The sequence below is a fragment of the Diaphorina citri genome, unplaced genomic scaffold (assembly GCF_000475195.1).
Source record: "Diaphorina citri unplaced genomic scaffold, Diaci psyllid genome assembly version 1.1 scaffold338, whole genome shotgun sequence".
NCBI classification, from domain to species: Eukaryota; Metazoa; Arthropoda; class Insecta; order Hemiptera; family Psyllidae; genus Diaphorina; species Diaphorina citri.
The window spans coordinates 122581-138210 of record NW_007377773.1 but is presented as its reverse complement, the minus strand read 5'-3'; the positions used below and the strand labels follow the sequence as shown (position 1 = coordinate 138210).

The window sequence follows — 15630 nt, the reverse complement described above, 5'->3', positions numbered from 1 at the left end:
GGCCGGGATTTGAACCCAGCACCTCCGCGTTGAGAGGGTGAATATTATTATTTTATTTAGAAAAATTACATAATAGTCAATCTCAAGCATTAGATAACAAAAACATTTACTTATTTAAGTGGCTTCAGCACAATGAAATTTGTGATAAAGAAGTGAGCGTTTCATAACTGTTGGTTAGAAAATCACAAATTCTTTGTGGCAAAGCAAAGAGCTTTTTCACAACTTTTGCGGATAGCATTACCAAGTGCTTCCTTTGCAACCCATTTCCATATGTACTTCAATAATCTTTTTACACTGGTAATGTGGTAATGGCACCGCTAGTAGCTACGCGACTGAAGCAGTGACCACCGCTTTGTGATACTTCAAGGCACATTACATCCATGCCTACTCAGGAATGGAAAAGTTCGTTTGTTACGTTTAACTTTCTCCTATCCTGTCTTCCTTCTCTCTTCGATTTCGGGACGATAAGACCATAGCAGTTACAGTTCCCTCTGTCAAACCTCTTAAAACCACAAAGCTTTGTCAGATTGTATCAAATAAATCAGTGTGAGACAAGGCCGGAAAAAGAATAGAAAATAACACAAGATTTTTAATTTTATTTGTATTCAGTCTGTTTTTATTTATTTTCATTGTAGGTATTTTATCTATAAAATTTATAAAAAAATCAGTTCCAGATTCTTTATAGAGAGAAAATGTATAAATAATTATAAATAGGCACTTTTACTTCTTGAAGGTTTCATTTATGAACATTTACTAACATGTGCCATAAATAGGAAATCAACATAGCAACGAGTGTCCATGATAAAGTAAGTCTAATTAATGTATTGACCGTTGCAATGAACTCTCGAGAATATGTTTGTAAGGTGTTAACCAAGTCATTAAAAATACCAAAAGTAAGACTAATGATGGTTAAGCTAACAGGCAAAATACCACAAAAAAAAAAAAAAAAAAAAAAAAAAAAAAAAAATTGAGATTAATTGAAAATTTCAGTCCAAAAATTACTACACCCACAAGTATAGTTCAGTGCAAGTAAAAGAAAGAAAGAAAGAAAAAAAAGCGAATTGATACATAAAATAGGTTTTCTTCTTCTTCCTAGCCTATTTAAATAGGGTCGGAAATATATACTTCATTACCTAAATATATACCTCATATTATTCTTTTGAAGATAATAATCGTCAAAGTTAAAACTTTTTTCCATTTTTTAAATATTTCTCATTGATTCTCAACATGTCGACCCTTCTTATAGGCCTCTACCAGTAATAAATGAGCTGTTACGTAATATTAGAGCATTTTCTTCACATTTAGCGATTGAGCGCCATCTGTAGGAATCTTGTCACCATACAACACGTTTTCTTGGCCGATACTGAAACAAAAACAAATTACTTATTAAATAATAATAATAATAGACTCTTGAGTGGAAGGTAACCACAAGGCGAGGTTAACGCCTTAGGCGTTTTCTACCACCTAACCCTTAGAGCTCCATTATTATGTGGTCAAAATCTCAAATAAATGAGGATAAAATTCCATGCCTCATACTCCTCAAAGATTGGGCATGTTCGCATGTTAGATAAGGTACCTACAGACTAAAGAAATCTAATAAATAAAAATGAATATTTGTTTATTTGTGTGTTTGTTCGAACTTTATGCCTGGCCAAACCGCTCATCTGATTGCTATGAAACTTTGTCAACTTATTGCTTGCACTCCCGTGAAGGTTATAGGCTATTTTCTGGTTCGTTTTTGTTAAGCTACGCCGAGCAAGACCACTAAATGGATGAGTGACATGAGGTTTATGGAGTACGGCCATGCCTTAAGGATTTACTAGCAGAAATCCGGAGCGACGGATTTCGGCTGGTAATTAATAAAAAATAAAGGAATCCTTGAAACCAACCTGGGGTACATAGGTGCTGGTTCTCATTTTCTCCAACTCCTCAGCCAGCTTCCTCTCTTCTTCCAATGCCGCCTGTCTCTCTCTTTCTCTCTCCTCAGCTTCCCGTATCTCTTCCTCCTTCTTGCGCAGATCCTTCTCTATAATCTGAGGATGGGGAGAAGAAGAACAAGATTAATTCAACATGGATAAAAACAGCTGAAAATGAAATGCTTTCTAATGACTTTAGTAAAAGAAAGAAAAAAAAAAATGTCTTTGATCTCCGTTTTTATTTAGTAGACAACTGCTACATTAGACAGTTTGGCTGAGGAACTATAAACAGAGAGTAGATCAGGGTCTAGCTAGGGGACTATAGGATAAAATCCCAGATCTTGATTTGAAATTGAACTTTTGAAAAGTTCTAAAGAGGTGGCACCTACCTGTTATCACTGTTATCAGTCATACAGACAACTTTTCTCGGTAGTGTCCAGAACATAGATACCTACTGATAAGGGAGATAAGGATCATTGTGCAACACATCAAGAATGAATTCTTGGGAAGGTAAGTAAGGAGTGTATTTTTTTATAATCTCATGACAGATAACTATTTCAGCCTTTAGATTCTAGCTAGACTGGCTTGACAGTTTTAGGCATAATGCACACTAGTAAAATACTTCTCATGCAACATGTTTCATGAAACCCACACATAAGGTTAATACAGAGCAGTGCATACTGGTGGAACCAAAAATTTCATGAAATTCAGCCTGCATCGTCAGATGAAACACATTTTATGGGTAATATTACTCTAGTGTGCATTGCATCACACTGTCACTATGCTGAGGTGAAGGGACTTTTCAATCTTGACAACCTGTGTTGGGACTGCCACACAAATTTTGAGGAAAATATGGTGAAACAAATGGCCAAGGTTACAAACATACAACCAAAATTCAAATGTAGGTGTTAAGAACTCAGAACCGTAAAATGGGGTGAACAGGATCAGTTTTCAACTTTGAGGCTCAATAAATCCACTTTGTAATTTAAGAAAAAAAAAATCTGTTTGGTACCAAAAGTTGAGTCTTAATGAGCTCTTTACAATGATACCAAAATCAAAGGCGATCACTCTAAAGCTGATTGAGAGGCCGACGACAAACGCCGACCCCATCTGAACATGGGAAAAGGCGAAGAAGAAAAAGAAGAAGAATTAGACTAATGTGGTTTGTGCCGTCACGTTTCCATCCCATAGTGTCTCATCAGATGGACAAGAAGAAAAATGGAGACCATCACCCTGTTGTATGGCAGAAAAAAGAAGATATCCTTGGTTTATTCTGCCATCATTATTCGGCTACAGCTGAAGTGCTGGGTCAACATGAGAAAGTACCGAACACATTGAAGTACATATTTGCTATCGAAATACTGAAATTATTATTGTTATTTAAGTGCTTGATATTGAGCTAAAGGGAAAATTTCGGTCACAAAAATTCCGCCCTGGCCGGGATTTGAACCCAGCACCTCCGAGTTGAGAGTGTCTCACCTAAGCATATCCATCTGTTTCACCAGCTCCGCCTTCCAGTGCAACACCTCTTCCTGTTTCCTTTGTCTCTCCTCTCTCTCCCTCTCCTGGTCTGCTTGCATCTGTCTCAGTCGCTCCAATTCTTCGCGCGCTTTCTGTCTTTCTTCTTCTTCGCGCTGTCTTTGTTTGTCGAGGATCTGGTCGACCCACGACCGCTGAACGAAGTTGTTGTGAAGTTTCCTGTTGTACTGAAAACGCAATAATGAATAAAATGTGGTAAAATATTTAATAGACAAATTGATCAATCAAATCAAATCATGAATCTTTGTGGTAAAGCAGAGAGCTCTTTCACAACTTTGTGGGTATCACAGTATTCCAAGTCTTTCATTTACTCAATCATCATATTTATCATCGCTCGTTTCTTTGACTTGTAATGCCGCCGCTGGTCGCTACTCGATTGAAGTAGCTACTCAATTGTCCTCATAAGTCTGTGTGCAGCCCGAACTCCAAGCACAGAGCCGAAAAAACTTCGACCCCGCCGGGAATTGAACCCGGAAACTCCGGCGTGCAAGCCTAGTATGATAATCACTCGGGCACGGAGGTTGCTTTCAGTGTCGATGTCGTATCTATCTACATACCTCAATCAGTGTCGGATGGTTAGCTTTCCAGGCCAGGTGCTTCTTGAGTTCTGCCTGTCTTCTCAATGACTCCTGATGTCTCCTATACAGTTCAATATTGACATTGTCCAGAGTTTCCAGCGGTATACTACAGATGTCGCTAGGGGTGGGAGTGAATTTCTTGCGCTGTCTTTGTTTGTCGAGGATCTGGTCGACCCACGACCGCTGAACGAAGTTGTTGTGAAGTTTCCTGTTGTACTGAAAACGCAATAATCAATAAAATGTGGTAAAATATTCAATAGATGATAAATTAATCAATCAAATCATGAATCTTTGTGGTAAAGCAGAGAGCTCTTTCACAACTTTGTGGGTCACAACCAGGCCAGGTGCGTCTTTCATTTACTCAATCATCATATTTATCATGGCTCGTTTCTTTGACTTGTAATGCCGCCACTGGTCGCTACTCGATTGAAGTAGCTACTCAATTTTCCTCATAAGTCTGTGTGCAGCCCGAACTCCAAGCACAGAGCCGAAAAAACTTCGACCCCGCCGGGAATCGAACCCGGGACCTCCGGCGTGCAAACCTAGTGTGATACCCACTCGGGCACGGAGGTTGCTTTCAGTGTCGATGTCGGATCTATCTACATACCTCAATCAGTGTCGGATGGTTAGCTTTCCAGGCCAGGTGCTTCTTGAGTTCTGCCTGTCTTTTCAATGACTCCTGATGTCTCCTGTACAGTTCAATATTGACATTGTCCAGAGTTTCCAGCGGTATACTACAGATGTCGCTAGGGGCGGGAGTGAATTTCTTGCGCATTGATAGTTCCTGGTGAGAAAAACAGACGAAAACAAGTTAGGGTACTTGTTCGGAAGTCACGTCAATGGATAAGTTAGGATACTACCGTTGGGGTACTTGTTCAGAAGTCACGCCAATCGAAAATTGCTACAAAAAGGAGCTTTCACAAATGAGCAGTAACCAGTGTTATTATAGGGTTAAAGCTAACCAGTCTAGCTAGCTGATAGTTTCAAAGGGTTCTCTCTGTTTTTAAAGATCAAGCACACAATGCGATGGTTGACTGCAGTTCAGGACGAGCCAATTAAACATGGCTAGGGTCCATCACCCTGTTGTATGGCTACTAAAAGACAACAACAGTATAGGGTTAGATTGAAACGCAAAAGAATAATTACCAATAAATGGACTGGAGATCATAGACTTTCAGGAGAGAAAAAAAGACTCACAGAAAATTTCGAGATAATTGATTAAAAATTTCGCGTCGATTAATCGATTAAAAACCCACTCACCTTCATTTCCCGTGCTATGCGGGGACGGAACTGTCCTCGAAGGGACAGGTTGGGATGTGGACACAGACCATGCTCCCGAGTTGGGACAGAAAAGTTTGGGAGTCTCCTTTCTGGGCGAATCGACAGGTGAGCTTTTAATAAGAGGGGACTTTTCGGTCCGCTTCCAGCAGGATACACATTACAAAACAGGGTTGAATGGTAGATATTACTTTAGGCAATAGTTTTCCTTTTTTAGATGGGGAACTAGGACCTGAAATGCTACGTGGCATTCGGTACAACATTTTTGACCATGGAATGTGGTGTGAAAAGTCGAGAACATGTAGAAAACCCATTTCTTGCGACTCAGACCGGGGGCGTTTGACAGCAATGTTCTATAAGATTAGCTTTTGCTCATTCCATTCCATTTTCCGAGGATTGAATCAATTCACTCTAGCCAATATTGGATATTGGAAAACCGAAATACACTGGTTCGAAACCACCATCATACACAACACTAACCAGCCTAGCTAGCTGATAGTTTCAAAGGGTTCTCTCTGTTTTTAAAGATCAAGCACACAATGCGATGGTTGACTGCGGTTCAGGACGAGCCAATTAAACATGGCTAGGGACCATCACCCTGGTGTATGGCTGATAAAAGACAACAACATTATAGGGTTAGATTGAAACGCAAAAGAGTAATTACCAATAAATGGACTGGAGATCATAGACTTTCAGGAGAGAAAAAAAAGACACACAGAAAATTTCAAGATAATTGATTAAAAATTTCGCATCGATTAAAAACCCACTCACCTTCATTTCTACCTCATACTGAATCTTCTCTTGAAGAAGCAAGTTGGTGAGCTTTTCTCTTCGCTCGCTCAGTTTTTGCTGATGCTCACTCTCCCTCTGTAGGTCCTTGTTTAGATTTTGTCTGGAATAGAATAGAATATACCTTGTTTATCCTGCTCGAATGAGACAAAACAGTGCCTTTACCTGATACTTTTTCATTTTTTACCCCTTTGCGAAAAAAGGATATTTTACACAAGGAGTTAGGATGTGACTCATTGACTCATTAGTCCAGAAAAAAGACTAGTTTTTTTTTAACTCACTCACTTTTCACACATTACCTACTCGTAATATTTCTACTTACACATGATCATAATACGAGCCACAAGTCCAGGCGGAATATTTGCTTCCCACTCGCTCCCAGGTTTTGAAATACTGGGTGACGTCATTCCACTGTTCCCGTTTGAACGCCTCCTCGTTTCGGCGGCGACAGATCAGCTCCTCAGCCTTCCGCAGGGACACGGAAGACGATTTCATCGCTGGCGACTCCCTAAGTACTCAGCATGCCGGTTAGTGAGTGGTCCAACCTTGAAGAGTGTCGGTTAGTGAGTGGTCTAACCTTGAAGAGTGCCGGCTTGTGGGTGGTCCAACGTACAACCTTGAAGCTTGCCGGCCAGTGAGTTGTCCAATATGCTAACAGGTATCAGGAAATGTCGGAAATCTCTCTCTTATTGACTCCAAGATGTCTGGAATAAATAAATATAAACAAAGATTTTATTAGGTAAACATCCAAAATTTTCAGATCCCATTGTCATCCAATATGTCTACCAAGTTTTAAAATGGGCTGAGTAAAAGTGACTCGACACTGAGTTACAAGGTATTCTACTTGAACTGAAATTGAATAATGCATCAGTTCTTTGATACACGTGATCACAAAGCTAATAAATGAAAAACAAAACCCGACAAAAGAGGAAACACAAATAGTACATTCAAAGAAAATCCGCAAGTCATGTTTTTAATTTAGCACAAGTCTAGTCTAGTCTAGGGAGAAAAAATATATGTTTTCACACGTGTTTGAGATACATTATGGGTAATTCAGGTAATTGTATCGATAAAATAATCCGAATATTCCCGGTTGGATAGAAGAGCTTAATAAATAAGAATCTTGCCATTGAAGCTCAAAAAAAAAAAAAAAAAAAAAACGCGAATGACCTTGTAGTTAAAAATTTGCCCATGAAACCAAAAAAAAAAAAAAAAAAAAAACGCGAATGACCTTGTAGTTAAAGCGCTTAGTATCATAAAAAAAGCCTTAAAAAATAAAACAATAAAATAAAAAAAAAATATCTAGGACTAAGCTATAAAAAAGATGAAAATTAATGCATGTTAGACCGGGCAAATTTTCTCATAGTGTGTTCCACCTACTCCCCAGGACTCTGCGGATAACATGCCAGTCATGCTATAACAAAGACACATCTTCCTGACCATGACTATAACATGACCAAGGAGTTAAATCTATGATTTACTTTTGGAGATTATTTATTTTTATCACGGTTATTAAATCTCGAGAATTCAAAAGATGTTTCTTAATAGGCACATAATCGCATGACTAAAATAGATTTTTTGCTGAAAAAAAAATCGCATGGCTAAAATAGATTTTTTGCTGAAAAAAATCGCATGGCTAAAATGGATTTTTTTGCAAAAAAAAAAAAAAAAAAAAAAAAAAAAAAAATGAATTTTATTTGACTTCATGATTTCAAGGTCTGCCAATGTCAACTTGAATTCAGTATCAATACGGATCTATCTGGCGCCGAAACGTCTTCAGACATCGGGTTTTCCCAACTAGGAGAAAAGAAGTTAATTTTTGAGAATATTTCCCCCAAATCTGTCTTCTCAAAATATTTACATTAGAAAGAATTGTTCCCAAAACTTGGGTTCTCAAAATATTTAAATCCAGCACAATTCTATTTCCCCAAAAGTTGGTTTCTCAAAATATTTAAATCTGACAGGATTTTTCTCAAAATAATTAAATCTGACGCCCTTGTGCCCTTCCTTGTCAAGGTCTGCCAATGTCATCTTGACTTCAGTATCAATACGGATCTATTTGGCGACGAAACGTCTTCAGACATCGGGTTTTCCCAACTAGGAGAAAAGAAGTTAATTTTTGACAATATTTCCCCCAAATCTGTCTTCTCAAAATATTTACATTAGAGAGAATTGTTCCCAAAACTTGGGTTCTCAAAATATTTAAATCTAGCACAATTCTATTTCCCCAAAAGTTGGATTCTCAAAATATTTAAATCTGACAGGATTTTTCTCAAAATAATTAAATCTGACGCCCTTGTGCCCTTGGTTCTCAAATTACACGATTTTTATCCCCCACCAATTTTCATTTGATTCTTTTCAAGTCCGACACATCCCCCCCTTTCTTTTTTACTTGGGTTCTCAAAATATAAATCGAACAGGATTTTCCCCAAATACCTATAAATCGAACAGGATTTTTTGCCAAATATAAATCGGACAGAATTTCCCCTTGGTTCTCAAATTACACGATTTTTATTCCCCACCAATTTTCATTTGATTCTTTTCAAGTCCGACACATCCCCCCCCCTTTCTTTTTTACTTGTGTTCTCAAAATATAAATCGAACAGGATTTTCCCCAGATACCTATAAATCGAACAGGATTTTTTGCCAAATATAAATCGGACAAAATTTCCCGCAAAATTTGGTTCTCAAAATGGACATCTTGGTCATCTTGCAAACCGCCCTGTTGTACGTTATCCGCGGTATCCTCGAGTTTCTCAACCAAGAGGGTATGCGTCTTGCCCCGGGCAATATATCGTACGTCCAAAACCAAGTGATGGACAAACTACAAGATGTGGATGTCCTGAAGAACTTCAGCGACCAGGCCCTCCTGCAAAATACCGTACATGGGATCCTACTGGACAAGATGGTCATGGGTAAGTGGAAATCGCACAGAAATAGAGTCACACTAGTCTAGGAAGTTGAGTCACATAATTTATAGTAACTTCACAATTGAAATAAGGAATGTGAAAAGGGGGCCGCGTAGAAAAAAGTTTGGGTAGGTACTGCTGGTCTAAGCCATTAAAAGAACCAAGCGAGGTTTACATTTTTTCACAATTTCACACTGAAGGACTTTTTTTTTTTGGCAATGGCATTGATTTTTATGCAACATCAAAGAAAACTTTTGATTCAGGAAAGTCATGTGATATTCACTTGAGATTAGAAGAACACAAAAAGGAAATTTTCTGATCAAATTTTGGGGGCTGATCGGGCCTTGTACGGATTATTTTCAAAAAGGCTGTAAGAGTAAAGGGATGGAAATACAAACAGTTCCCACTTTTTTTGCACTCAAGTGTATTTAACATGATAAAGTTGCTCTATATTCTATATGTAATTGTATTTTAAAAATATTGTACCAAATACCCAAAACCTTGTTTAGACTGCGGGAGTAAAGGGACTTTACAGTCTCATTCTGGCAGGATAAACAGGGTTTATTTTACATATTCTATTCAATTCCATTCCCTTCCTCCAGTACCTGAAGATATAGTCCCGCGGGCTTCGTGGAAGGCGGCCGGGCCCAAATCACAGAAGATGAAACTAGCTGGTCCGCTCAAGACTGTGGTGGTTCATCATAGCAACACAGGAGAGGCTGTGGTCACTCCAGAAGACTGTATGAAACACATGAAAGAGTTGCAAGAACACCACATGAATAAGATGAACAAAAATGATATCATGTTTAAGTAAGTATTAGGCAGGAAAATCTATTTGGGTAATACAATTATATTTTTATTCTATTTTTAAGTATAAGACAGCTTCTACACTAAGGGCAGGCCATTAAGAAAGCGTTTTACGAAGTGGAGTTGGCTTCAGTTCTGGATTGAACTGGGTATTAGAGCTCAATTCTAGATTGATTTCAATTCTGATTCGGTAAATACTCCCTGAATGTCGATTGACATCACCCTTAACAAGTCCAGAGTATAAACTTTTTTTTCATTCCATTAAAACCTTTTGATATTTCCCATTTTAATTGAGATTCATTTAATTTGGTGTTTTTTACGCTGAGCCTTGTTCGGACACTTGAGAAGCTATCTAAAGAAAGAGGAAAAAGTTTCCAACCCTGTTTGAATCCACCAGAAGATTCTGAAATTGCCTCTTGAATGAAGCAATCTGATTGGTTCATTCCAAAATTTCTGGCCAATCAGATTCCCTATCCAATGGTGGGTTTCGTTTCACCAACCTTTTTTTCAGCCTGTTAACTTAACAACCTTGTTAAGCCTATAAAAATCAAATGGATCTTAACTGGCTGTTAGCTTAACAGGCCTTCTAAGGACTGAAAAAATATTGGTGAAATCCACCCCAAGAGTTAAGCTCAAACCATTTTGCTGTCAACTCAGATTGTTGTTCCATAATTAACATGATTCGATTTTTTTCAGTTTCGTGCTATGCGGGGACGGAACTGTCCTCGAAGGGACAGGTTGGAATGTGGACACAGACCATGCTCCCGAGTTGGGACAGAAGAGTCTGGGCGTCTCCTTTCTGGGCGAATCGACAGGTGAGTTTTTAGTAGGAGGGGACTTTTCGGTCCTCTTCCAGCAGGATACACATTACAAAACAGGGTTGAATGGTAGATACTCCTTTAGGCAATAGTTTTCCCTTTTTAGATGGGGAACTAGGACCTGAAATGCTATGTGGCGTGGGAAGGTACAAAATTTTTGACCATGGAATGTGGTGTGGAAAGTCGAGAACATGTAGAAAACCCATTTCTTACGACTCAGACCGGGGGCGTTTGACAGCAATGTTCTATAGCATTAGCTTTTACTCATTCTATTCCATTTTCTCATTCCCAGAAGCTCCGACACATTACAAAACAGGGTTGAATGGTAGATACTCCTTTAGGCAATAGTTTTCCCTTTTTAGATGGGGAACTAGGACCTGAAATGCTACGTGGCGTGGGAAGGTACAAAATTTTTGACCATGGAATGTGGTGTGGAAAGTCGAGAACATGTAGAAAATCCATTTCTTACGACTCAGACCGGGGGCGTTTGACAGCAATGTTATAAAACATTAGCTTTTGCTCATTCTATTCCATTTTCTCATTTCCAGACACCCTCCCCTCCCCCCTCCTCCATTGATGTCATCCCATTTTCTGAAAGCTCTGGTCCATCCGCGTCCTAAACCTAATTTCATGAGCTCGTGGAGGAAAAAGAAGAAGAAAAGGAGGAGGAGGAAGAGCAGAAAAAGGAGGAGGAGGCGGAAGAGAAGAAGAAGAGGAGGAGGAGAAAGAAGAAGAAGGAGGAGGAGAAGAAGAAGTATGAAGAGCAGAAGAAGAAGAGGAGAAGGAAGAGAAAGAGGAGAAGAGAAAGCGAGGAGGAGGAGAGGAAGAAGAAGGAGATGGAGGAGGAAGAGAAGAATAAAGAGAAGAAGATGTCATTTTTCATTTCGTGTCACACCTGTTTACATCCTGTGCTTATCTGTAATTAAAATCTGTGTCAACACCTGAGCTCATCATTTCCTGCGGTCAAAACTGTATCCATGTGTATGAAAATGTCATTTTTACTTTCTATAATAATAATAATAATAATAATAATAATAATAATAATAATAATAATAATAATAATAATAATAAAACTATTTCAAGAGTTTCAAGTCCAAAAAAGTTGTCTAAGTTTTTTCTTTTTTCTTTTTTTTATTATTATTATTTTTTTTTAAGTTAAGCAAGGTTTATATACTTTTCTGTAAACTTTACCTATGAAATATATAAGACCTTGTTTATGTTTAGACTGCGGGAGTAAAGGGACTTTTCAGTCTCATTCTGGTAGGATAAACAAGGTATATTCTATTCTATTCTATTCTATTCTCAGCACTCGTCCCTCTCAATATAAATTAGAAAAACACCTAGGGGGACGGTGGCAAGCTTCACGAAAAGCTGTGAACTTGTTTATCAACCCTACTATTGTTATTTATGTGGTGCCGACCTAACACCTATGATAATGAAAACATTACTCACCCGGAACAGGTGACTGCTTAGCCTGCACATTGCTTACTGACAAATAAGATATAGGTACGATATTTGCATGGAATTTAACGTAGATACCGAAAATTAAGCAAAAAGTATGGTTTCTCATTTAAAATTCTCAAGAACTGGCCTTTTTTTTGCAAAAAGTACCACTTCTCGGGGTCGAACCAGGTTTTTATTGCCATCACTGGATGCGCCATTTATATTCTTTCCTAATCCTGGGAGCGATCAGAATTAAAAAATGCCGCTCCAAAGATAAAGGGGTATCTTACAGGACTTGTGGGACTGTGTATGTATATGAATGCCCTGAGATGGCCCCAGTTTTACCGGAAGTACTGAGTTCGAAACTCCTTCCAAGTAAAGTAATTAGAGGAAGTAAGGATAGTATTGAACCAACAGAAGACGCGAATAAGAAAGGGAGGAGAAAGAAAAACGGAAGAAGTAGGGAAGGATCATAGAGAGTAGGAGGAAAGGGTGTGGAATTTACTAATGGGAGAAGAGGAAATGAGATTAATTATGGGATGATTATTTGTACAATGAATGAATAACAGAAGTTGAAAAAAAAAGGCCATAAATGCATAAATAATTAATGTGAAAGAAAGAGAGAGAATATGAACTTATAGAGATGATATGAAAGTTTATATTAGGATATAGAACTTCTAGTACTTATTGTAGTTTGGATATTGTGTGTTCTAATTTTCGAAGGTAATTCGAATATAATAAATATATGTACGTTAGTTGTAAAATTAATGATTAGGCAAGGTATGATATCTACATAGTCTTGGTGCTTTTATGGACATGTGCTATACAGGTTTGTATATGAAATTTTTATATACTATTATCAAATGGTGATTAAGCTGAATAAAATATTATAAATATATACCTATGTTGGTAACTAAAAAAAAAAAAAAAAAAAAATTTCATCAAAATTGGATAGATTCTTCTTCTTCTTCTTCTTCTTCTTCTTCTTCTTCTTCTTCTTCTTCTTCTTCTTCTTCTTCTTCTTCTTCTTCTTCTTTTTCTTCTTCCTCTCCTTCTTCTTCTTCTTCTTCTTTTTCTTCTTCCTCTCCTTCTTCTTCCTCTCTTTCTCCTTCTTCTCCCTCTCCTTCTTCTTCTCCCTCTCCTCCTCCTCCTCCTTCTTCTTCTTCTCCCTCTCCTCCTCCTCCTTCTTCTCCCCCTCCTTTTCCCTCTTCTTCTTCCTCCTATTCATTCTCATATTATGCAATGCAAGTTATGCAAGTATCCCGGAAGAGTCTGAGGACCCTGAGATAACAAATCAAATTCAAGGCTGTTGGCGAAATACACGAAACAAATCAAGAAATATTCAATAATTTAACACCATATGCCATTAAAATCCATACATTCACCACAAGCTATATGAAATTTTAATGTAAAAGGCCACCTAAATAATTGAGAAAGGAAGCAAAAACTTCACACTTTACAAAATATTGTGAAAAAAAGTAAAAAACACACAAAACATTGGGCACATACAAAATGTTGTCAAAAACATTGGCACTAAAGTCAGTGTATCATATTTTTATTTTTAATGAACATGACTCATCATATGTTTTTTATATCCCCTCAACCGTTTCTGTATAACCCCTAGTGTTTTCATTCTCACTTACTTTCTGTTATTGAAAGGACGAAGTGAGTTTAAAACTTTTATAAACTGTTTGTTTCACCATAATTTCTAAAGGACTAGAATTTATGGTATTTATGGTTTATTTTAAGTATCCGCCAGATTACGGCTAGGGTCGTCCCCCAGTCGGCCCCTGGGGGGGCCAACTTCAATATCTTTAAATGAAAACCGCCTGATTGTAATACATCATATCAAAGGCCTTTAAAAACGTAGTACTTTGATATAAAATTTAGCTCGATCCGACAACCAGGACCGGAGTTATGGCCTATTCAAAAAATGTTCATAGTTCCATGTTCTTCCGCCAATAGAGCCAAATTAATTTTGATCATCGATTTGGCCTTCAAATAGGTCCCACTAATGATCCATACTGAAATCCAGACTCGAAACTTTAACCTCAGTTAATCCTTCCATTGCCGTAAGCCGTAAGATAGGATGTTCCCTCAATCTGTCATGCCTCTCTCACTGGTCACGGAATGTATCACATCCGTTTTGAACCAGTCGATAATCCATTTTGTTTTCAGGAGCGGCCAATGCCGGTCATCAACGGAGGCCGAGGGGGCGGGCCGGCGGCCGGCGCCGGTGAAAGACGTAACTCAAACCAGCCCGAACAGAGACAGACATTTCGGCCGCCCTGGGTTAAAGATGCCGGGCCGCAACCGCTCCCAATGCCTTCGGCGCCGTGGGTCGCCTCAAAGCGGAACAGTCTCACGCCGGAGCAGCAGGACCCACACTCGGTGAGTCGAGGGTTCGATGCCCGCGAGGTGTATTGCCTTGGATAATCTAATTTAAGTATTTAAAGTCAATATTTAAGGGTATTTGAGTGGAATTTTTGAGTGTATGGCCGCCATACACGCCCTACATGGACGCTACGCCACTGACCAGAAGACAACAAAAAAATGTGAAAGTCCCCTACTCTCCCCTAAACACAGGCCGCATATTTGCGTGGGCTTCGTTCCGTCTGTCTAACATCACACATTCGGCTCTTGGCAGTGTGACATGGAATGGGCCACCACTCCACTCATAAACAGAGAAGTTCAGAATAGGGCACTTATTTTTTCCAAAATATGGCACTAAAAAACATGGCGATATGGCACTTATTTTCCAAAATATAGCACTAAAAACATGGCAATATGGCACTTATTTTGGGAAAATGCAGTTTGCACTTATTTTTTCCAAAATATGGCACTAAAAAACATGGCGATATGGCACTTATTTTCCAAAATATAGCACTAAAAACATGGCAATATGCAGTTTCTTTGTGTTATTATGTCACAACTTTGGTGCTCACTGAAGCATTGTAGGATTTTCCTAATATCTCAATAATTCTAAAATCCAATGTTTACCTACCATGCTGCTGGCACCGGTCGCTATGCGCATTTATACTCACGAATGGTAGGTGATAGGACTGATATGTGAGGTAGAGGTGATAGTTTTCTAGCATTAGTAGAGGTAGCGTAAAAAATGTAAAGTAACTGCCTATTCAAAAACCTACTAGCCAAAAGAAATTCCAAAAATTGCGGAGAAAAAAAAATTCGAGGAATATCAAAATATTCTGAGTGAAGCTCAAACCTAACAATTCGCCTGTAACAGATTCTGAAACTTGACACATTTGGAGAACACCAACACAACAAAAAGAACCCTGAGAATCAGTGAAACATTCCAGTTTCCTGTGTACAGAAAATGGAATCCATGAACGCAATGGGGATCCTGCAGATCCTCCTAAGGAAGTTCCCTACGCAAGCCTACATCTGTTACCAGTGGCATGTGTCTGTGGTGGTTCACCATAGCAACACAGGAGGGGCTGTGGTCACTCCAGAAGACTGTATGAAACACATGAAAGAATTGCAAGAACATCAGAGGAATAAGATGAACAAAAGTGATATCATGTTCAAGTAA

The 15630-nt window shown here is 38.5% G+C and overlaps 3 protein-coding genes across 3 annotated transcripts; 1 reads left to right on the top strand and 2 right to left on the bottom strand.

Moving 5' to 3' along the window:
• Positions 1 to 986: 986 nt before the first annotated feature.
• On the bottom strand, positions 987 to 2680 carry LOC113466821 (peptidyl-prolyl isomerase cwc27-like). Its single transcript, XM_026822520.1, has 3 exons — positions 2669 to 2680; positions 1890 to 2033; positions 987 to 1363 (listed from the first exon to the last, which is right to left on the bottom strand). Exons 1-3 carry the CDS (start codon positions 2678 to 2680, stop codon positions 1334 to 1336), a joined length of 186 nt encoding a protein of 61 aa, XP_026678321.1. The 3' UTR covers positions 987 to 1333.
• A 711-nt stretch (positions 2681 to 3391) lies between these two features.
• On the bottom strand, positions 3392 to 9749 carry LOC103507732 (trichoplein keratin filament-binding protein-like). Its single transcript, XM_008472234.3, has 6 exons — positions 9615 to 9749; positions 6423 to 6804; positions 6083 to 6203; positions 4641 to 4817; positions 4013 to 4249; positions 3392 to 3622 (listed from the first exon to the last, which is right to left on the bottom strand). The coding sequence occupies exons 2-6, from the start codon at positions 6593 to 6595 to the stop codon at positions 3392 to 3394; spliced, it is 939 nt and encodes a 312-aa protein (XP_008470456.1). The 5' UTR covers positions 6596 to 6804; positions 9615 to 9749.
• Positions 8602 to 15630, top strand: LOC103507731. The gene is made up of 6 exons (XM_026822519.1): positions 8602 to 9015; positions 9612 to 9819; positions 10513 to 10719; positions 10927 to 10951; positions 14256 to 14468; positions 15412 to 15630. Exons 1-6 carry the CDS (start codon positions 8793 to 8795, stop codon positions 15628 to 15630), a joined length of 1095 nt encoding a protein of 364 aa, XP_026678320.1. The 5' UTR covers positions 8602 to 8792.